This window comes from Gobio gobio (genome assembly GCF_949357685.1).
Source record: "Gobio gobio genome assembly, chromosome: 22".
NCBI classification, from domain to species: Eukaryota; Metazoa; Chordata; class Actinopteri; order Cypriniformes; family Gobionidae; genus Gobio; species Gobio gobio.
This window is the reverse complement of record NC_137118.1, coordinates 34,967,940-34,992,247: the sequence shown is the minus strand read 5'-3', so window position 1 is coordinate 34,992,247 and position 24,308 is coordinate 34,967,940. Positions and strand designations below refer to the sequence as shown.

At 41.1% G+C, this 24,308-nt stretch overlaps 2 protein-coding genes across 3 annotated transcripts in view; one reads left to right on the top strand and one right to left on the bottom strand.

The window, feature by feature from the left end:
- Nucleotides 1-24,308, bottom strand: part of serpinh1a (serpin peptidase inhibitor, clade H (heat shock protein 47), member 1a) — a 290,988-nt gene that overhangs the window by 188,960 nt on the left and 77,720 nt on the right. The gene's annotated exons all lie outside the window — the stretch shown is intronic.
- nrip1b (nuclear receptor interacting protein 1b) overlaps nucleotides 1-24,308 on the top strand; it is a 35,096-nt gene that overhangs the window by 10,170 nt on the left and 618 nt on the right. The window contains exons 1-2 of one of the 2 annotated variants that reach the window (XM_079804243.1): nucleotides 17,892-18,220; nucleotides 19,589-24,308. The exon at nucleotides 19,589-24,308 is cut by the window's right edge and continues 618 nt beyond it. In XM_079804243.1, coding sequence (XP_079660369.1) covers nucleotides 19,960-23,154 — 3,195 coding nt within the window. In that variant the 5' untranslated portion in view covers nucleotides 17,892-18,220; nucleotides 19,589-19,959 and the 3' untranslated portion in view covers nucleotides 23,155-24,308. Of the gene's footprint in view, nucleotides 1-17,891; nucleotides 18,221-19,588 lie in introns of those variants that run through there. The other variant, XM_079804242.1, reaches the window with a different exon arrangement.

Genomic DNA, 24,308 nt, shown 5'->3' with positions numbered 1-24,308 from the left:
GATCAACATCAACTTTTTCTTAAAGGAATATACACCTAGGTAATTTACATTTTTGGGTGAATTATGACATTCTTCTTTCAGACGAATACAATCGGAGTTGTATTAAAAAATGTCCTGGCTAATTCAAGCTTTATAATGGCAGTGAATGGCTGTTTCTGTTTTGAAGTCCATAAAAGTGCATCTATCCATCATAAAACTGCTCCACACGGCTCCAGAGGGTTAATAAAGGCCCTCTGAAGCAAAGCCATGCATTTGTGTAAGAAAAATATCGACATTTAAAACTTTATAAAGTAAAATATCTAGCTTCCGGCAGACCGCCTTCTGTATTCAACTTACGGAAAAAGCGTAACTGGCGTGACAATGATGTCGGACGTAGCGTAAGCATTTTGAATTTTGGGGCGGCAGTGGTTCATGTAGGTTGTCTACTAGCCGGAAGGTTGGTAGTTCTATCCCCGGTTACGCCTGACAGCAAGACACCTAACCCAAGCTGCTCCCGACGAGCTGGATGGCGCCTTGCATGGCTGACACCTCTGTGGGTGTATGAATGGGTGAATGTGAGGCAATATGTAAAGCGCTTTGGTGGACATGGGTCTGTTAAAAGTCCATTTACCATTTACCATTTGAACTGCGAGAGACGTTACACTTTCTTCGTAAGTTGAATAAGAAAGGCGGTCCGTTGGAAGCTAGATAGTTTACTTTATAAAGTTTTAAATGTGGATATTTTTCTTACACAAACCCATCGATTCGCTTTTGAAGGCCTTTATTAACCCCCCGGAGCCATGTGGAGTACGTTTATAATGGATGGAGGCACTTTTGGGCCATTATAAAGCTTTGAAGAGCCAGGACATTTTTTAATATAACTCCGATTGTATTCGTCTGAAAGAAGAATGTCATATACACCTAGGATAGCTTGAGAGTGAGTCAATTTATGGGATAATTTTCACTTTTGGGTGAACTAACCCTTTAAAGTCACTGAATTTACGATGTGAGCACACAGCTGAATTCAAGGTTTTTAGTTTTTTGGGGGGTTTTATTCTCCATAGCTCAGGGTAATTAAGATGACATCAGTATCGCTCACTGGTGAAAGCCAGGAGTCATGGGAGAATCACTGAATCATCATTATACGCTCCTGGACACAGATCCCAGGGGGCGTGGCCTTTTATGACAGATTGTTGTTTTTGTAAAACGTAAAAGGTCAACGGATTCTTCAGCGTACCGAGAGAAAGCCAAAGAGCAGGCGACTGGACTCTGGAACCCAAAAAGTGTTCCTTTTTGAATAATGACCGTTTATATAGCACTGTTCAATATTTGATTTAAGCGAGCTGTTCTGGATGTAACAGACACAGGGAGACTTTGACCTGACCGGGAGTTTCAGTATTTGAGATTTTGAGTTGTGTGCACACACCATGGCTCTTATCATGAGTACCGTGAGTAATGGAAAGCAGGTTGGCCTGCTCTGAAAGTGTAAGGGCGGCATGGTTGTAAAATATGGCAATTGCAACAACCTCAATATTGATCCCGATGACACATTTCCCCAGAAATGCTCTGTAGTTCCCCACTTTCCTTTAACTTTGTGAGAAGTATTAATGTTATTTGAGTTTTATTTTGGATGTCTGTTTTTATTGTTTGGTAGTTTAAAGGGATGGTTCACCCAAAAAGGAAAATTACTCACCCTCAAATTGTTCCAAACCTGTATAAGTTTCTTTCTTCTGTTGAACACAAAAGAAGATATTTTAAGAAATGTTGGTAACCACACAGTTGATGGGGCTCAGTAACTTTAATAGTTTTTTTTATCCTACTATGGAAGTCAATGGCTACTGTCAACTATATGGTTACCAACATTATTTCAAATAATATATTATTTTGTGTTCAACAGAAGAAAGAATCTCACACAGGTTTGGAACAACTTTAGGGTGAGTAAATGACAGATTTTTCATTTTTGGATGAACTATCCCTTTAAAGTCTTAACTTTTAATATAAACTATGTATCTATTTTATCACAAGGTTGCTGGTTAAAAGTTAAGCTACTGTACAGGATTTTGAATGGGCTGGATTGGAACATTTTTATTTATTTTGATTTACTTTAATTTTTTTAAACATTTGCGATTCATCATATCAGTATCTAGTGTCTAGTTGTGGAAGCCTGTTCTTATTAGTAGCTAAGTATATTTAGTTGCTATAAATATATTTTATGAAAATGAAGTTGAACCCATTTCAAACCATGATAATGCAGGTCTCAATTTTGCTTTGCATGCTTATTGTTTCCTGACAGCTATAACACTTAATAATACCACATAATATGGTAACTATTCAGTATTATTAAAGTATTAAAGCAATGATATGAATATTGAGGTATATTTTAAGGTCTATTCTATTGATAATTAAGATGAATACGGTAGTTAATATTATTTTTCAAGTGTTACAGTTGTAACCGGACCAAACATGCTTTTTTTTATGTAACAATGTATATACACAATGATATTGTTGGTTTATATTAATCACTATACTATAACAATTAATCAGTTAGACTCTGTGTAAATTAATTTAATTAGTTGCTGATGGACTCTATTAATTATTAGTCAAACTAATGGATAAAACTGTTTTTTTATTATTTATTTATTGATCAAATTGTTTCATAAGTGTTAAAATAAAAAATCTGAAATGGGTCTAATACAATTTGTGATTGTTTGACCATTACTGTGGAAATTGTCATTTGGACAATCTTTTTCTAGTAGTTTTTCGCATAAAATGCGTATATTGTGAATAATTTATTTTTTTTATTTTTTTTAATGTGTTGTTTTTGGAGAGAAAAGAAAGTATATTGTATTGTACATTTTTGCTCACGTCGCCCACCCCTCTCGTGTCTTTTATCGTGCTGTTGCTCGGTTTCTCGTCATGTCTACAGCACTGCTGAACCATGTTATAATCGCTGTAACATCTTTTATGACTATTGCTTCCTGCTCACTTCCCTAGTTTGAGTCTGATACTAATAACCCACGGACCTGATGCCTTGGCACGAATGACCTTTGGTCTAATTGAGTGTTGCATGAGGATCCTGTCCCAAACAGGGCCTGGTGGGTGTTCCTGTGCTAATCTGATGAATTCCAGCGAAGGTGAGGAGAGCGGTGACGTCTTGGACTCCTGCGTGCTGCCAGAGGAGTCCACGGCAGATGGTTTCCAGCAGGATCACATATGACATGCGATAACGTTACAGTCAGGAAAGGTCAGTCGACACGGCACTGCAGAGTCTCCCGCAAAGGACACGATCCACACATTCCCAGGCCGAGTGGGATTCATGCGTGCGCGGTGTGTTCCTGTTAGCTGCGAGGGAGGGTTGGTGTTTAGACATGACATTTCTCCCCTCTTCCCCCACCTTGGTGTCAATGTACAGAGGACAGTCCAAATATTTGTTTAAAGTGATGAACCTTATGCAACCAAGGACACTGCATTTGCATGATGATAAAAGGTGCTTTATGCTCTCCTGTAACACATGCAGTGTGTCACTTTTTTGTGCCAAAAACTATAGTTCTTTTGCACTTTAATTAAAAAGATGAAGAGTAGAGGTATGAAACGACACTTATCAGGATATTGGATATAGTTAGTGCTATAGCTGGTGGACCAGCAAAGCCATGATGTTCACCTGCAAAACATGTTGACCCTATTTATTAAAAGGAATTTTCCAGGTTCAGTACAATTTTGAATACCATCAGTTGTTTTAGTATTGTTTGTATACTAGTATATTATAGCTTTTATGTTTATTTGTCCGTTTTTCACTTTTATTTTAGGTCAAGATTTATTTTTTAATTTAAATTATATTTCTGTTTAGCTTCAATTGAAATAATTTCGACTCATCCCTCGTTTTATGTGGCAATCAATATTATACCACAAATGCTGCCAAATGAGCTTAACATGTAGTAATGAACCCAGAATATTCCTTTAAAGGTGCACTGTGTAACTTTTCAGTCTGATAGAAGTCGCCTATTCAAAACAAAGAGCTTGATGATGCCAAGTTTAAGCGCAGAATCTTGGGACATGTGGTCTTCACCTCACAGCCGGTGGAAAAGAATTGGGATAGGACTCGGGCAGAAATCATGTTCATGGATGCGATTATTAACGTTACTGTAGTATGAAGCAGAGCAGGACTGAGTGTTGTGGAGCTGAGCAAGGCCGCAGGAGCGATTGTTATTAAGATGAATGCAACACACGCCTTGCGAGCAGCAGGACTTTTAATATGCCACAGTCGCCGGCGCCATTTCCGCTTTTCTGGTCATGAGTATGAGTATGAGAGAGTATGATACATCTGAGTGTGTTGAAAATGATGTTATGAAGTTACGGCTGCCATGACACTTGTTGCACACTGCAGTAACACTGGCCTAGTGTTTTTTGGATTTTTACTGCAAAAATGTTACATATTGCAGCTTTAAGAAGCCTTTAGCAGATGTCAACATGCTAGGATGCAAATCTTTCTTGCAAATCTTTCTTACAAATCTTTCATGCAGAACTCCACCTGATAAAAACCAAAACCAGCTCGTCCAGCTATTCACTTAACCCTTTTTTTTCCTCCTTGCTGTGGTGGGTGTCGTCTCAGAGTTTGTTCGGGGCTGTTATGAACGTCAAGTAGTTCTGCCTCAAAAAAACGTGTATTCCAAGTCGGCCTGGCTAGTGTCTCAGATGCCGTGGAGAGTCATCTAATCCCCTGAAACAGAGACAAACAATCTGTGGAAGAAGGTTAAAAATACACCAGTGAGACATTTTGAAATTCCGCCTCTGTCTGAGTTCAGTGCTAAGGTTAAAGATCCAGCATTCAGATTAGACTCCCCCACTGGGGAGGAGATAACAGGCACGCAGATTGAAAAGAGAGAGAGACGTTTGGGTTGAGGGGGGGGTTTGAGATGTCTATCTGGCAGTGTGAAGGTTTTTGTCTTGCAGATCCAGTTCAAGGACGCCTAGAGGCAAGGCAGCCCTGACTGTGCCAGCGATGCATCTCAAGGTCACATGCGCTCACCCTGTGACTCTCAGCAACAACAGGAAGAGGAGGGCGGGGGAAATGGGGGCACTGTAAAATCCTTCATTTACCCCACGGTTAACCCCTCAATGCCTTCCTGTGACCACAGATATTGTGGCTGCGTTAAGGCGCCAGTCAAGGGCTGTCTTCGATTATCTTCAGACGCTTTGAAACAACTCTGCAGTGCCACATATTCCGGTGCAGCCAGGAAAGAGGGCGTGTGTGTGGTTTTAAAATCTGGATGAAATGGAAGGAGAGAGGTTTTAACGTAACTAAGCCATTCAAACGGTCATGAAAACCGCTTCCTCTCATGCTTTTAACTCGTGCATCCTTTTTTCTCTGTGGCGATTAACAGTTAAAGTTCTGTTAAGTCTGCGGTCTCACTGCTCTAGTGCCCTGTGGTCATACATGAGCTTAATGTAAAATGTCCCTGTTTTATGTCACACGGCAGTTTGTTTAAGTAGTTTTGTCTGAAAGAATCTTACTAGTGTTGAGAGAGCATTTAAAGGATTAGTTCATGAATTATTTTCTTCTGGGGAACACACATTTTTGTGGAATATTCTGGTCACTTTTTCAATATAATGGGAGTGAATGAGAACTGGAATTGCCGAGCTCCAAAAAGCCCAAAAACGATTATAAATTGGTTCATTTAAGCATTGTAATTAAAGTGTTCGAAAACCATTACATTACCTTTGTGTGTGGACCAGACCAAAATTTAAGTTGCCCTTTCTTTCGGATATTCATTCGAGTTCATAATAGAAGTAGAATTTTCTGATTTGTGGATAAGTTATTCTTTTGAGCAGGATCTTGTTAATGAATCATTTCGTCCAGTTCACAGACTGTGTTTCCCAAAAGCTAGAGATCCATCGTCACCTATGGTCTCTACGATCAACTTGGCTCACATTGCCTGGTCTGAATGATTCGCTCACAATTTGGACTGATTTGGTTCTCAAGTTCACCTCATAGACTCTGCCTTCTGCCATTTCTTCTCATTCAAAAAACATTGCGCGCTGCGCCTGCACCAGACTAACGCGGGCTGGACAGGATTTACAGTGAGTTTTCAAAATCGTGATGAACAAACACTGTTTTAATGAAAATGTAATTTTAAACTATATTACTAACCGTCAGTAAATTTTTATTGTGAAACCGGTAATCGCTCCATCCCTATTCGTCACATAAAGCAATTTTATTGCATTTCTGTCTTTTATTATACGAGCTACTCTTATAATGCTTTTGTGAAGTTTGAAAGCTTCCCCATTCTTTTAATTTGCATGCAAGATTAGCATTTTTTTTTTTTAATCCTTATGGGCAGATTTGTCCATTAGCATAGCACTTGTTGAACGAGTACAGCAATATAGAACATTTAATATACTGTATGTCTGTTCACAAACTAAGCTCATGCCCCACTCGCCACCATGATGGTAACCCCCCCCAAAAACCCCAACATAACATAAACGAACATAGCAAAACATTAAACGCCACTAAATCTCCCACTTAACATTAATCTTGCACAAATAACATAATATAGCACTTAATTTTGGCATTTACTCTCCCTTTTATGTGTCATGGCAAAGCATGCTGGGAAATAAAAAATCCCAGCCCAGTTTCAGTTAAATTTAAGTTTGTCTAAATTAAAACAAACAAGTTCATAAAACTCGAAACAATTCAGATTACTTAAAATGTTTCAGTGTTGTGAACTCGCAAGAAAAAGAAAATTCTAAATACTCGGTTTAATTAGTTTTGTTTAATTTGAGTTGGCTCTACTCAAACCAATTCATTATCTTGAGCGTTAGGGTTCTTAGCACGCTAACCTCTTGAAGCTTAATTTTAGCGTAAACCCTGGTTGAGCTGATGTTTGGCTTCAAAAAAGCAGCGGGTATTGAGGTATCCGTGCTAAACTAATCTGTCCCTCAGGCTGTTATCACCGTTTTGCGACTTTTCGATTAAACAGAGGAACTATGGAGACTAAATGATCAATAACCACTGTCATGATTCCGGATTCTGTCTGTCGTAAATCTTCTGCCGGCTGGCGTCCAGCTCATTTAATTTCGCTGTTGCAGATTAGTTTCCGTCTTACTCAAAACAGAAGTGTTTTGAGATGATAAATTATACAATCACAACAAATTTGTCAACAATTTCCGCGCTCCCTGACACACTGCTGAGAATGAACCGATCGGCTAGTTTGCATTGCGGTGCGTTTTCCTAAAAACACACACCCAAACAGACACTCGCGCACACACAGTGCAAAACGGTCGGTGGCAATGGTGGGGGAATAGCATAAATCTTTAATATTAACGAGTCTTGCTGTGGCAGGAGACCCAGCAGCTTTGTCCCTCTCTCCTCTCGGCTCGCCTACGCTCCCTCGTCATTTAATTAACAGTAGGGAGATTATGGAGGCCCCAGGCCTGTGAAGATCTGATTTAAACATGGAAATGTTACATTACTGTCGTTCTTTTGCCAAAAAAAGGTTGGAGAGGAAGTGAAAAGATTATTTCTCTGGACACATTAGTGTAGGGTACCGCGAACTACCTCGCAATATATGTATTGCGATACAAAAGTCATGATTTAATATGTTACAGTGCTTTTACATTATAAGATCACGACTGAAACTGCGGCAAGTTGAGAACGTGAAACTGTGGTTCAGTTGCACGTTTAGTGTTACCTGTTTTCCGGTAAAAATGCAAGTTTCTGAGTTTTCACTGCTTTTTCCTTAATTCAGGAAATTTAATGAATGCGCAAATACATATTGATATAAGGATTAATTGAAAATCAAAACATTTGACAATTTTATAAATAAATAAAAAGAAGTATGATACAATAGAATATTTAAAAAAATTGCTGATCATTTGTAAAGAGAAATTTGTATTGAATTATAAAAATGCAAAATAGCCTTCTACCATACTGTGTATCGAAACACACTGATCAGGCATAACATTATGACCACTGACAGGTGAAGTGAATAACACTGATTATTTCTTCATCACGCCACCTGTTAGTGGGTGGGATATGTTAGGCAATTGAAAATGTTGTCCTCAAAGTTGATGTGTTAGAAGCTGGAAAAATGGGCAAGCATAAGGATTTGAGCGAGTTTGACAAGGGCCAAATTGTGATGGCTAGATGACTGGGACAGAGCATCTCTCAAACTGCAGCTCTTGTGAGGTGTTCCCGGTCTGCAGTGGTCAGTATCTTTCAAAAGTGGTCCAAGGAAGGAACAGTGGTGAACCGGTGACAGGGTCATGGGCGGCCAAGTTTCATTGATGCATGGGGAGCGAAGGCTGGCCCGTATGGTCAGATCAAACAGACAAGCTACTGTAGCTCAAATTGCTCAAGGCATTTAATGCTGGTTCTGATAGAAAGGTGTCAGAATACACAGTGCATCGCAGTTTGTTGCGTATTGTTGCGGCACCAGGATGCACTATGGGAAGAAGGCAAGCATGCGGAGGCAGTGTGATGCTTTGGGGCAATGTTCTGCTGGGAAATCTTGGATCCTGCCATCCATGTGGATGTTACTTAGACACATACTGCCTACCTAAGCATTGTTGCAGACCATGTTCACCCTTTCATGGAAACGCTATTACCTCCAACGAGTTTGAGGTGTTGACTTGGCCTCCAAATTCCCCAGATCTCAATCCAATCGAGCATCTGTGGGATGTGCTGAACAAACAAGTCTGATCCATGGAGGCCCCACCTCGCAACTTACAGGACCTTAAAGGATCTGCTGCTAACATCTTGGTTCCAGATACCACAGCACACCTTTAGGGGCCTAGTGGAGTCCATGCCTCGCGGGCCAGGGTTGTTTTGGCAGCAAAATGGCGACCAACACAATATTAGGGAGGTGGTCATAATGTTATGTCTGGTCGTGTATGATCATATCAGCCCTGTTCACCATGTTGGATGTTTTTTTTTAGAATAGATGTTGCTCTTGGTGTCTGCTACAGGATGAACGGGGCATGCCGGTAATCAGGTTCCAGTGCCCGCAGGCTAGAAACCTGGAAGCATCGAACATCATGTGTTGCCCAGGCGCTTGGCTTTTCCTGGAACCGAAGCAGTTAATATTTCGCTGTAATTGGCACCCGCAGCTGCTCTCCAGTTTGACAGGGATGAGTTTGGAGCCTCTGCCTTGTGTGACAGCTGCCTAATTGGGCATTCTCCCCTTGTGGCAGGTGCCGCCTCCTCCAGCCGGGCTGCTGAAGAATGGCAGAGGATTACAGATGAGGACATGGTGACCCTCTCTACCTTCCATTGGTGTGGGGGTGTGTGTGTGGGGGGGGCTAGTTCAATGCCATTGGGTTACCAGGAGGGTGGGGTTCTGCCAGGTGGCGGATGACAGAGTGTCACATGACAGTGTCAGTGTGTCAAGGGCGCATGCATCAGCAGTGCTACAGCAACCTGTTTTTTTTTCTGTTTGAGGTTTTGACTCTAGTTTTATAGCTCCTGGCTGTCTTCACACTTCAGTTCGGAGAGAATGTCAGCTTCCTGTGTGTTCCTGTTTAGCTTCTTTCTGTTCTCCAGCTGCGTATGAAACTGCCATGGTGAGGTTGCGTCCTCTTGTTAGAGGCGATTAATGACTCTCGATGTGTAAAAAGCTAATTATTCCTGCTGATGTAAAATGTGCTATTGGCTTTACTGTACCGCTGTCCTGTTGACCGCAGAGCAGAGGGGACTAACAGTGCAGTGGCTAGCCTTGGCCTAGCGGTTAGTATATTGAGCCCTGGGGCTCATGCAACAATGTGATTTTTGACTCCAGCTCCACATTTTCAAGTTCTGTTCCCCCTTCTGTCAATCATTTCCTGTCATCTTTTCACTGTCATATCAATAAAAGTGACAAAATTGTTCAGAGATGTGGCCTGGCAGTTAATTTGAAGTTACCTCGGGTCATTTCCTGATCCCTCCCCCTTCTGCCTATGGTTTCCTGATGCTTCTCCACTGTCCTTTTAAATGAAATATTTTTTTATAATTTACAAATTGTAAAGAGCTAGCGTGACAAGCCAGACCCACATCAAGATGTTGGGTCTAGGAACTCACCATTGGCAGGGCTCAGTCCGAGGGGCGGGATAAACGGTTGTCTTTGAAGTTCCCTCTGCACGCAATAGGATAGCGCTACAACCAACCAGAGCAACGAAGAAGGTGAAGCGGAGCTAGTTGATCGATTAAACTTTTGCCGTATCCGCTCTGCAAAACTCCGAACAAATCTTCCTTTCTTAAGAATGACTTCAGTGGCGTTTTTTACTCGAAGAAAAGCTTAACTCCAAGTCTTCCAGAGTCGCGGCCAAAGCCGATTCGAAAGACCGCTGTTCGCCAGCTTCTTTGTTTACGAGTAGCACGCCGAACCGCGGCAACTCTGCCGTCATTATGTTAAGCCCGCCCACCGACTCCATACACGATGTGATTGGCCTGACCAGAGTTTGTTTTTTTTCCAGCTCGCAAGCCAATGGAGAGTTGATTGACTAACCTGGCTGCAAATTAGATTTGCTGCCACTAGGGTGCGTCTAGATTGCTAGGCTAGTAAAGAGCATCATCAATTATTTTTTAAAAAGACTACCGTTCAAAAGTTTGGAGATTTATTCTTTAAAAAAAATTTTTTTTTATGTTTTTTGGAAGAAGTTTCTTATCAAGGCTGCATTTATTTAATACAGTAAAAACTAATTTCACGAATATACGTCGTCCTCATCGGAGTCTCGACCTGACTGCAGTTCGTCCTCGTAACCGACTTGAGTGGGCAAATGCTCACATTCGATGGCGTCTGGCACTTTGGAGAGGTGTTCTCTTCATGGATGAATCCCGGTTTTCACTGTACAAGGCAGATGGCAGACGGCGTGTATGGCGTCGTGTGGGTGAGCGTTTTGCTGATGTCAACATTGTGGATCGAGTGGCCCATGGTGGCAGTGGGGTTATGGTATGGGCAGGCGTATGTTATGGACAATGAACACGGGTGCATTTTATTGATGGCATTTTGAATTCACAGAGATACCGTGAGGGCCATTGTTGTACCATTCATCCACGACCATCACCTCATGTTGCAGCATGATAATGCACGGCCCTATGTTGCAAGGATCTGTACACAATTCCTGAAAGCTGAAAACATCCCAGTTTTTGCATGGCCAGCATACTCACCGGACATGTCACCCTTTGAGCATGTTTGGGATGCTCAATATTTGAGAGAAATAGGCCTTTTATTTATATATATAAATTATATAATGTGTTTTCTATTTTAATATATTTTTTAAAGTAATTGATTCATGTGATTGCAAAGCTGAATTTTCAGCATTCTAATATGCTGATTTGGTGCTCAAGAAACATTTCTTATTATTATCAATATTGAAAACCGTTAATATTTTTGTGGAAACTGATACGATTTTTTTTTTTTTTTTGAATTCTTTGTAACATTTCCATTTCAGATAAATGTTCTTTTTTTTTTTTTTTTTTTTTTACTAAAGAACAACATTTATTTAAATTGGAAATGTTTACTGTCACTTTTGATCAACTAAATGCGTCCCTGCTGAATAGAAGTATTAAATGAATAAAAAAAGTCTAACCTATGAACTGTTTAATTATCAGGATTACATAATGATTGAATTCCAAAGGGCATGCATTTTTTTTATATACCAGCATGTTTTTGACACTTTTATTGTTTTGATTGTGAAAAAGTGAAGGAAATGCTGGATGTAAATTTGTTGCCACACCTTCAATACGTCTGGGGGTTTTTTGGTGTTTTTTTATTAATTTTTTTATTAGCTTTTTTATACATGTAATGGAGAAAGATTGTTAATAACACTGCTTTATAGATGCCTAATGACCCTTATTAAAACTGTCATTCAGTGCTTCCAGAACCACATTGAATCTGAATCATTTAAAGATTCAGCTCCATCCCTAAATTGTTCTAAATTGGTTTGAGTGTTTGAGTGTTGAGTGTTTATATGGGCGACTGCTCATGTGTTTCTTTTTGAATGTTTACCTTAGATGCCTCTGTACCTGTGTGTGGCGGCGCAGGTGCGTGTTTGTTTCTGTTTTGTATATTTCTGGCTGTAAGTGAGTCCACGTGCGTGTGTTTGTGTTCAAACGGGACCGTGCAGCTGGGGTTGTACTCCAGGTTTGACTTTCACCTGGTTTTCCCCTGTAGCTATTTTGAAGTGTCGAGTGGAACGGCTGTGTAATCTGTACCCTGACGTGTACACACAGCCTTGAGGGCAGCAGTGATCAGCCCAGCAGTTTTCTCGCAACCCAAGGAAAGAGTTTAAATCTGTGTTTGAGTGAACGTGCAAGAGCGTGATTGGGATTACACGCGTGTGCGTGTATGTGTGTGTGCAGATAGAGAGATTCATTAGTATTCTACTGAGGATTCCTGCCGGTAGAGCAAATTGATTACCACACTTCACCTGTCTGAGCCTCCCGAGATCTGCAGCGAAGACGCCCATTCTGTCTGCACTCCCGTCGCCTTCGTAACGGAGGGCCACTCTCATTAGCCGTCATTTAAACAAAGCTTATAGTTGGGAATCTGTTGTTTTAAGTAGTCCTAGCAGCAGCGAGTGTGAAGATTGCCGCTACAGTCCTGAAGGGTTTTCTGACATGAAGATTTCTAGCGGTTGTTTAAGGTGTCTTGTTGGGAGGGGAATAGATTGTTTGTATATTTGTGTGTGCTTTAAATTGACTCATCCATTCAGGTGACCTTTTGGAGTAAGACTGCAGAAGCATGGGAATTCATATCTGTGCTAAACACGCTGAAGTGTGTTGAGTAAACCAAGGCTGTGCATTATTCAGAGTGGAACTGAAAATGCTTTTTAAATTCCTACAGAATTTCATCTTGAATTTTGAATTTGAACCATAACTGAAATTCGAGTTTGGATTTGAATAAGTAGAATTTTTACAAAATCATTTTAAAATAATCATTTTCAACAAGAAAAATTAGCATTTTTGAAGGCAAACTTTGAACTAGTTCAAGTTTTGACAGTGTTATAGGCCTCACATAAGGACATATGTGGGTTGTTGATGTGAAATGGCAAACGCTCACACAAAATAAAAAATGAATATAAGTAGTATTGTTATCATTTAAAATGCAGTAAATGGTCAAACATTTCTTTGTCTTACATGGACCTGTTGATATAAAAACTGCTTTTGTCTTTAGATTTTTTTATTATTATTTGAGCCAAATCTCAAAATTGTCCTACGGTCCTATACTGTCTCAAGCATGGTTCAGTAAATTACAACTTTTACGAATTAAAAAGAAAAGCAAACAAATGTTAATAAATACCGCAGGCATAATTTTACAAGGGTCTATTGTAGTGAATGACAATCTTTTTTTTTCATCCATATATAAATGCATAGATCTTGATACATTTTGTCTCTGAAAACCACAACCTCCTTTGTGACACCAGATCCTGATTTTTAAATCAGGCAATTTCACTGACAAGTTTAATTAGTTGAAGGACCCCATTCAAGGTCATGTTACTGTGAAGCCCATCACATGTGCACATGGTAAGATTTTGTCTCGGAATTGTTCAAATATTTAACTTTGAACCACTATAATAGTGTTAATTTCTGTTGTCCTTTGGTGCGACACCCCTGTATTCTTAATTCTGTCTGTCAGACCATAGGACACATTTAGTGACCCCTTATATTTTCTCAACCATCAGACTTCACACTACATAATACGCAATTTTTCCCCTCAAAAGTGGTGTTTTACAAAAACATAAAAATAAATAAAATCGTACTGCTTATTTGTCAGCTACCCATATATGGGTCAACATGGAAGAACACTTAATTTCCCCGAATGCCATTACCTGTTAGATTTTTTAGAATTTGCAAGAATTCAGTTAACTCCACTTCCTATCACTGTAATTCAAATTCAGCTTCTAGTGGGAGTGTCCAATTCAATTAAATTCAAGTGATCTTTAGGCCTGAGATGTGGTGTAGTTGTAGGAGCAGTGAGGAACAGGGTAAGATCTATTTGTAACTGCCTGTGTTGCTATTAAAGAGACAGCGGGTGAGTAGATATGGAGAAGTTGGCATGTGGAGTCAAAGTGTTTCTGCGAGTAGCAGGATCGTGTGTGCGCACTACAGCTCCAGTGATAAGAGCGCAGAGTGAATGAGATGCTGTAATCTTACTCGGGTGGCATTTCCTTGGCATGTTCGGACAACTTTTGTGCCAGATGGAATGATGTGCCAAGACGAGGGACCCAGGTGCTTCGTGTTTTCATTGGTTAAGTGCACTTTATCGATTAAGAAAATTAATAGAATCTCTGGTTTGAATTTAATTACTAGCCTATGCTGAAGTTTATAAATATGAACATTTTGGAGTTACTTGTCGTGAACAGAGCAGTGGAATTACAATGAACAAGGGGTTGTATCGAGAAATCGAGGTGCCCTCAATTCAGTTTTTTTTAAATATTCATGTGTCTGTAATGTGTGTTGCAGGTCTTTATTTATTGGTTGTTGTCTGCCCACAGCATCATTTTGTGGGGCTTTGCAAACCTGTATTAATTCTAGTGTGGAATTTTTCTACAATATTCACTCATCATGACAGTAAAATATGGCATTCTAAGTCCATCTACTGCAGTATTTCCTCTCTCAATCAGTACAAAATGTGGTTAACAACCTGTCATGCATAGGGGGGAGAAAAAAAACGTTGTATACCGCGAAACCGGTATAATTTAGAAAAATACTGTGATATAAATGTTTGGTCATACCGCCCAGCACTATGCCTGCATTTACACTGATCACTTAAAATGCCAACAAACACCAACATTTAAAGTAGTGGGATTAAAAATAATTTTGTAGGTGTTTGTCAGATAACTGGCTAGCGGGACCAAACACTGGCTAGTTTGCCTTTGTTTACATCCTTTCTACAGCATAAAAATAATGATAGAAACTATTCATGGAAAACGCATCAACAAAAAAGAAAACATTCTTACAGGTTGTGGCCCATAAACAACAGATTCTGCTTTTAAAGTGGGAACTGCTCTCCGTAAAATGTGTAGCACAGAGAGCCATGTTTGGATTATAATGTTCAGGAATGTTCAGCGTTTTGACGGCCAACATTACTCACACTTCCTCTTCTCAACATGGCCTTTGTTGCGTGTTCCCGGGGGCGGGGTTTATGTAAATTTTAGGGTTAGTGAGGTCACTAACCCACGATAAGCTTGTTGTAGTCCCTACCGGCCGTTTGTTGTAGTCTTTAAAAAGTAATTTCTTTAAAAGAAAATCTCCTTTTTCTTTGAACTTTGAGCGTCATAACTTTGTAGATGTCGTTTGTGCTCAAACAGCAACATTACACACTAACTAAAGTTAAAAAAGTGAAATCATAATCAACCACCCCTTTAAGTAAAGATCATGTTCCATGAAGATATAAATTATTATTATTATTATTATTGGTAATATGCATTGCTAAGGACTTCATTTGGACAACTTTAAAGGCGATTTTCTCAATTTAGAGTTTATTGCACCCTCAGATTCCAGATTTTCAAATGGTTGTAAATCAATGAAAGATAATGTATAAGATGATGTATTATGTTGTATTTCAGATGATGTATAAATCTCAATTTAAAAAAATTTACCCTTATGACTGGTTTTGTGGTTCAGGGTATGTAAGGTATAAACAGCCTTGTCGTTCTTCACAGCCTTGTGAAGATTTTCATTCAACTTCCAAACACAAATGAAGATATTTTTTATGAAGCCCGAGAGATGACCTTATGTGATCATGTGCCTTACAACATGCATTTAATTTTATTTTATTACATTGTCCCCCCCATTTCTTTTTAACATGATACAATTTATGGAAGCAGTGTTTAGTCTGTAGGCAGTGTGTGTTTACAAATTGGTGTCTCGTTTGAATAAGTTCACTGTCAAGGGTGTTTCTTAGCAAGTTTGTTCTGATTGACTTGATTTTAGATTTATATCAGAGCTCCATGGTATCGCAGCAGCTGTTTACTTGTTCTACGCTTGCACTCCAAAAGAGCAAAAGTTCACTGACGTGGACGCTGCAGTCGTGTTTGTTTAGGTAGCACGTCGCTCCCCTTATTTAATTTTCTTGAGCCATATTGGATTTACAAATTCTGTCCTGCGTATCTGAGTGAGCGCCCGTAGCCCGGCTGAACACCAGCTGCCTTCGATAACATGATGGAAAGCCGTTCACATGGCTCCCTTTCTTTTAAAATTTCTTTAACCTTGGCTTACCTTTTAACGCCGGGGAAGCGTCTGCCAGTCTGGTGTCAGATATTAGCGATACACTCAGCAAGGACCGGGTTGTCACTTTTTATTAACACGGAGCGCTTTGCATGGACTCCAGCTGTTGCGTGCACTGAGACTCAGGCGTACTTGACCTTGACTCACAGCACAGTTCCTGCGGCTCACCCTATTTTTAATCATGCATTTTAAATGGTGCAAATGGATTACGGTTCCTTATAATGGGGATCATTCATTAACCTTTTTTTGTTAGGGTACTTTATGGAACGGGTTGGATTCCAATTAATTTCCTACCCCACATGTGAGCGTCACCGGAATTGGCTTTGGATATCAAATCCCTGACATTTGCGTCAAGAAGTAAGGCGTTCACAGTTAAGGCCATATTTTGTCCAGCTCCTCAGGGGAAATTGCCTCTCAGCCACTGATGATGGTTTGACCTTCCTGCTCGTGGTGTCTGGGTGAGCAAAGAGAGACGCCCTGCCATGATAAAGCTTCCTGTCTGCCCCTGTTCCCTTCACCACTGGCTAGTGAAATCACTTAAAATGCTGTTGGGTGTGAATGTTTGACATTGTCAGAGATAATGGATAATCACTTGCCGACCGCTGAAGGGAGAGAGATGGAGGGGGAAAAGGGAGAGAGGGAGAGAGAAAACATATTTTGTATTTCTTGTTCAGAAGGGTCATGTGCGGAAAAGACGAATGGAGCGCATGCTGTGAGATTCGAATCTCTTTTATGCCTGCTTCCTCTCAGAGTGTCAGATTGTTAATAAAGTAAATAAGTATTCATATACATATTCATAGTCTATTCATATACATATTCATAATCATGTCAATTTCTTCTCACCTTCATGTCATTCCAAACCTGTGTATGATTTTCTTTTTTTTCTTTTGGGGAAACTTAAAAGATATTTTCCAAAAAAAAGTCCCATTTTTGTCCATACAATGAAAGTCATTGTGTGGATTAAAACTCGAGAAGAAAGTCATACAGGTTTGGAGCGACATGAGGGTGAGTAAATGATGACAGAATTTTCATTTTTGGCTGAACTATCCCTTTAGTTTTCCTGGCCCCACTTTATATTAGGTGGCCTTAACTACTATGTACTTACATCAAAAAATAAGTACAATGCACTTACTGTGTTTATAATGTATTGCAAAACACTTTTGCTGATATTGAGGTGGGATATGGGTAGGGTTAGGGACAGGTGTGGTGGTATGGGTGAGTTTAAGGGTAGGGTTAGGTGTAAGGGAAGTGTCAACAGTGTAATTACATCTGTAATAAATGTATGTAGTTACATTTGTAATTACATACAGGTATATTTAAAAATGTAAGTACAATGTAAAGACATGTATGTGCATTGTATCAAATTATTAATTAAAATGTTAGTACATAGTAGTTAAGGCCACCTAATATAAAGTGGGTCCGTTTTCCTTTTGTTTTCATGGACGAGATCGAATCTAGCTTGATCCGATTGTAGACCAATATTGATTTGTCTAGAATGATGCGTTTACTTTATTGTTCTTATGGTCCAGTTTTTCAGCTTGTCTGTTTATCTTCTCTCTCCATCTGTCCCAAGTTTGGACTTTTATTTGTAGGGTAGCAGCAACTCCATTGGCGGGAAATTAATCTTAATCTGGCCCATTAAGATTAGCGTGAGACGTCAGATGGCCCCGTTCTAGCAGGTTGCCTTCTTTGTTGTTAAATCTAGGTCAGTGGCCCAGGCTGATAATGTAACTGAGACTGAATTAGTTAATGAATTAGTATTCCTCCTTGCAGTCTTAACTTGTTGCGTCCAACCTTTGCAACTGAACTCAGTTTGCATCCCATTTAAATGCGCATGTGACCTTGTGCTGATTCTCGCTGGATTTTCCTGTCACGTCATCTTGAGGATCTTAAGTTACTACAGCACATTCAGGATATTCCAGGCGTGAGAGTGCTGTTGAATTGCTGTAACAGCATCCCCAGCTCAAGGTCAGGCTCAACTCCTCAGAAAACCACTGAAACGCGTTACCCCGTTGCTGAAGGGGCAGGACATGGAGGGTAAGATGTTCTCTGGCAGCTGAGCACTGCTTCAGGGGAGCTGGAATCCTGTATTAATTAACCTTTGTGATGGTGGCCCTGACAGTGGGAAGTCAGGAGTGTTTATGGAAGCAGTTCTGACAGGGTTCAGGCCCGTCGAGCGAGCAGCCAGCGGTGCTGTCATGTTATCTGATGCCGTAGCTGTGGAGGAGCGGTCTGACAGGTGTGCCATGTGTGCCCCTCTACACCTGCCAGCCCTGCTGAACCATTACTGGCCCGAGTATGAGGGGCTGCTGACAGCCGTTTTTGAATAGGCATTATTCACTACTTTGGTCCTGTTATGCCAGGTAGACTGTCATATCTGTGGAAGAGGAAAATATTTGATTTAGACCGTAGTCCAAAAACTTGTTTTCCTGGATTTAACAATAGTTTTTCTGTCATAATATAACTTGGTATTTGCTCTTATCTGAAAGAGAGTGTGTTTATCAAACATAGCAGATCTGTGTAAATGTTTTACCTGAGGGTGCACTGATATTACATTTCTGACTGATACTGATAAACTGATCATTATTTTCATATAATGGCTGATGATGACCAATAAATGACTGGTATCAAAATTCTATAGTATTTTTGTCAAAAGTGAAATTAGGCATCACAACATTTTGTGAGTGACAGTTGTGTTATTTTTTTTATTTGAAAATGCTTAGTGTCATCATTTACTCACCCTCAAGTTGTCCCAAACCTGTATGAATTTCTTTCTTCTGCTGAACACAAAGGAAGATATTTGGAAGAATGTTTGTAACCAAGTAGATCACGGCAGCCATTGACTACCTTAATATTTTTTTTCCCCATTATGGTAGTCAATGGCTGCCGAGATCTGCTTGGTTATTTTTTTGGTGAACTATCCCTTTAAGAACAGCAGGCAAGAAGTCCTTCTTACTGAAAATGTTTAAGCAAACATCTTTCTTTTGAATGTAGAATGAGCAAACACAGCACATGGGTTCCCTTAGATTTAAGAAACCTTAAGATGCTCATTTATTCTCCTTAATCTGTGGTGATACGGATAATTCTCAGAAATGCTCAGCCTCATGGACATTTAAAGACCTCCTCTTTACATAAGAACAAACATTGAGAGGTCCTAAAGAGGAATCTGAAAAAAGCTGGGTTTCAGAGCAGTTTGATTGACAATTGCTGGAGTCCCTGTAAAGAGTTTGTCAAAAAAGAAGCTTTGCGTTCACTCTGAAGGTTTTCTTTTGCTTGAATTTAATTAGTTCTTTTGTGATAATTGGTTTTGACAGAGACTTCAAAGAAAGTTACAGTGGTTGTTTTGAAGATGCTGGGATGTTGATGCCCATCACTCATGTAGTGTTTTCTCTTCTTCTGCTGTAGGTTCCCGTGTGGCCACGTCTGAGATCAGAGAAGCAAACGGGGAATGCTGAGCCTTTGGTTTCTCCCAGAATAACTCCCAAATATAGAGTGTATGCTTCATCAGGACAGAGAAACCTCATCATTTCTCTGATTGTGCGCACAACATCATTTTAAAGGAGTGTGGATTTACTGGATTCACTTTAGCTTCACACAGCAATGGAAGCTGGGTTGTCGTGCTTGACATTGCAAATGCCCTCTGATCCTATATGTAAAACTTTTTGACTGAAAAGGAAGCACTGCTGGAGTTCTGCTCTCATAATTTATGGCACAGATCTTACCAAGACATTTTCAGTAGTTGTAAAACACCACATCAGGGCATCCTGCTGTTGAACATGACTCATGGGGTGGAGTCTGGCCCTGAAACTCACCAGGATTCTGCTGCTTTAACATATCTGGAAGGTTTGCTAATGCATCCGGTCACCACTGGGCCTGCTGCCACTACCACACAGAGATCTGAACCTGTCCACAACAATGTAGAGAATCCCAACAGGGTGACTAGGGTTTTTCAGCTCCCCAATCATGGCTCCCCCTCACCAGACAAGGGTAGACCACCTAGTGTTGCCTCGCAGCACCTTAAAAAAGCCAGACTGCTTCGCTCGGGAGCGTGGAATGAAGATGACAGCCAGAAACAATCAGGCCCTGGCCCTGTAGTGGAAGTGAACGGACAGAGAAGGGAGCATTACAAAGGAAGCCTGGATGGCTCTGGGCAGGGGGAGAGCACCTTGCTGGCTTCTCTGCTGCAGTCCTTCAGCTCTCGGCTGCAGAGTGTCGCCTTGACACAGCACATTTCTCAAAGCCACAAACCGCTAGACAGGGAGAGCAGTGAAAGTGCTCCTGTTGATAAGGAAACCTACCAGAGTTACGGCACAGCGTCAGGCCGCCTTAAAAGCCTCATGAGGAAAAGCAAGCAACAGAAACAAAATACCGTGCCTTATTGTCGTCAGAGTAACCAGAATCGAGCCTCTGATTCTCCTCATTCCTCTCAAAGCTCTGCCCAGCCCTCTAGCTCAGAGTCGATGTCCTGCACAGAGCGACTTAAGGCTGTTGCCAATATGGTACGGACCAGGACCAGTCCGGCCCCTTCACCCAAGCCCAGTGTCGCTTGCAGTCAGCTGGCCTTGTTGCTGTCCAGCGAGGCTCATCTACAGCAGTACTCCAGAGAACAGGCCTTAAAAGCACAATTAACCAGTCGATCAGCCAGCGAGAGGTTAGCTGCCATAGCTACTCAACAAACGCAGGATAAGAGGCCTCCAAGCATGGGGCAGCCAACAACCTCCCCAGACATGCTAAGCTCCTTAAACGTTCAAAACGGAACACTGTCCCCACCAGTGATAAATTCCAGCAAAAGAAGCCCTTCCACTTCCTCACCCACCATGAGACCCCCCAAAGAGAAACGGCCCTTCGACAGACACGTTCGACCACCGCAGAACTGCAGCAGCCTATTGCTCCTACTTCTCAACAATCACAACTCCCAGCAGCAGCTCACCAGAAACGGACACCTGGAGGACGACTGCGGCATCCTCCCAAGCCGGGCCTCCTCCCTGCATTCTGACAGCGAGTACTCCAACCAGGATAACAGCCTGAACAAAGATAGCAGTGATGCTGAGAGCTTCTCCAGCTGTTCTCCCATCGACCTCTCCATGAAAAGCAGAGTGCCTAGCCAAAAGTCTGAGCTCTGCTCTTCATTAGCCCCCTCTGTGGAGCTCGCAGAGTCTCTCATAAACAAATGGAAGCCGGAACCTTCCGTGCCAAAGGTCCATGAGGCCACAGATCTGGATACCAGCCCAGACGTGAAATCCCATGATAAGGTCACTCTAATGCAGTTACTACTGGACCGCAGAAATAACGAGAAGGTAAACAAAATTTCAGATAATCCTGGTTTGCGGCCTGACGCAATAATCGGCGGCTTGACTACGGGCCCACTTAAACGGATTGGCACACCTGAGGACAGCAGAACACTGAGTCCTGTGGACAGGCAAACGGCTACCTTCAGCTCGCTCTCCCCTTCGTACTCCTTTCCCTCGCCTCATGCCCAGTCCAGTCCATTAGATCTGTGCAAGTCTAAAGCTCACTCAAGTGAAAAAATTATGGAGCCTCCATTCAGTGCCAGCAAGCTACTACAGAATCTAGCCCAGAGTGGTATAAAGAACTTGTCATCTTCTCCCCCTCCTTTACACTCTCAAATTGTAATGAGCAGAAGGCAAAGCCCAGAAATTGAGCTTGACAAGCCTCAGGCCCTCTTGGATCGACTTGTCGTTCCAAACAAGCGAAACAGAGCCTCCACACTAGATGGAGGTTCCCCACCTGCTCTCCCACCTCACAAACGTAACCAATCCCCCTTGGCATCAACACAGATAGAAAACCTTCTCGAGAAGCGCACTGTACTGCAGCTTCTGCTGGGAACGGCTTCTCAGAAAGAACGAACCGGTGGGCACAGATTCTTTGAAGTAACCTCAGGGGGGCTGGAGAAGCCTCAGACAGGCTCTGTCAACTGTGACCGCTCAAACAAACCTTCTCTAGACTGTAAGATCAAAACCGAGCCAGTAGAGGAGAATTTTTCATCAGACAGCTCTGATGATGGGGTGTACCATCAGAGACGATCATCCCAACACTCACCCATTGCTGAAGCACAGGACACAATGAAATCCGAGTCATGTCCTACAGAAACAGCTGCTAAATTTGGACTTCTCAGCCAGCTTTTGAAACAGCAGAATGCTACCTACCATTCAAACCCACACGCTAGGCTCCTCAGGAACTCTGTAAAAGAGGAGTCGATGGAATTTCCGAGCCCCGTTCCTAAAAAAAGAAAATTGGCAGAGTGCCTAAGTAATGAACTTTATCAACCGTCTGGAGATACCACTAGTGACAATCTCGTGTCTGGAACACCTGAATTTAACGGTAGAGGCCTAGTAAAACCAAAAGAGGAAGAGGTAGTTGGGAGTCCCAAGAGCAAAACTTCTCTCTCCAGAGAAAGCCCAGGCTTCAATGTTCTCAAGCAACTCCTCCTGTCAGAGAACTGTCTGAAGGAGCTATCCCAGCCCAGAGGGACCCCAAGTCCCTTCATCACTCAGGCAAACTTTGCAGCCAATGGGAACCTGTCCCAGTCTGGTTTCCCTCACGAGTTGTCAAACTTGCCGTGGTACCCCTATTCTCTCAGTGCAGGTCCCACACCTGTTGATAACACAGGGGGGTCATTAGTTTGGGCTAATTCCTCTCCCAAAGCCAGTCCTAAACCGGTTAAAAAAGAACCTGAAGGGTCTGCTGGAGAAACTTTTAACCGGGAGGAGAGATCCAGTCCAGACTCGCCTCCTTTAACCAGGTCTAATCCGATTCTTTACTACATGCTTCAGCGGGGAAACGGTCAGCTCAGACCTGAGATCCGGGATCAGGTGCAGCCTGCCCACTGTCTCATGAGTGCAACCATGGAGCCGCACAATGACTATGAGCACAGGATAAACTCTCCAGTCCACAGACAGACTCATAGCCAGAGAGAAGAGAGCCTAAACAGTTCTGTGGAAAAATGGTAGATGTGAACTGCCAAAAAACGGAGAGAAGCTGAAGAACTGCATGTTCGGTCATTTGTCTTTTTAATATGTTTTGTTTTTCATCTTAAAACAGAAACTGAATAAATTTGACCATGGAACATGGTCATTCAGTTTAAAACTTGTGGCTGTTTGCCACCGCTTGAAATGATTTCATTTGTACATTTGTTTGATTTGTTGTTTTTATTAATGTCAGAATGAGATGGTCACATGTTTCTATATATAATTATTTCACATACACATCTTTTGAATGGTTTTTTTTTTTTTTGTATGTATGCAAAGCTAAATTCTTTGTCCAGCACAATGTAAAATGTCCACCACAAAAAGCTTTTTCTCCTTCCACTGCTGAAACATTTATGAAGAACATCCAATTACGTGTATTATTGATGAATCCACAAATGTTACTGCTAATTTCACACTATATTTATCTACAGCCAAATCAGGATACTTTCCATTTTATTGAGGCAAAGAAAATTGTACAGTCTAAGCACAATATTGGATTTGTGGCATTGAAATGCCCAGTTATAAAGTCTATTTTCTTACAGCAGGATTTAAAGGAACGGCAGTTTGATCTATCAGGTAAAGCTAGCTGAGGTCAAGAGGGTTTCACATGTGATCGAAAGGTAACAACATTTACTGGAATGTTCCACAATCTTAACTTAGTCAGATTTACAGTGCTTTATTTTTCATCTGGAATGAAACTATTATGTGGTGATAATGGCATGACGTAAAAAAAAAAAAAAAAAAAAAAAAAAAGCCTGAGTGTCATTTTTATCCAATGAAATGTACCTTTTTACAATTTTGTATAATTTGTCGTTTTGTATCTTATCTAAATATCCTGTATGTAGCATTCACACATTTACAGTGTTGACAGGAATTTGAATATTGAAAGATGATCCAGTATGTCCACCAAAGCCATGAGGGTTAATTATGAATTATATTTATGGACTATAAATGTTTCAGGATACTGTGCGAATCAGACGCTGTACTGTGAGAAGGGATTGGAATTCAGTCTGATTCTTTTGTTTGTTCACTTTATTTGAAATTTCATTTTTTCATTTTTTTTTTTTTTCAGACAGGCCCATCACTCGAGTCTTACAAAAAAATCTCAGATTTTATTCCACATTCTCTGTACGATT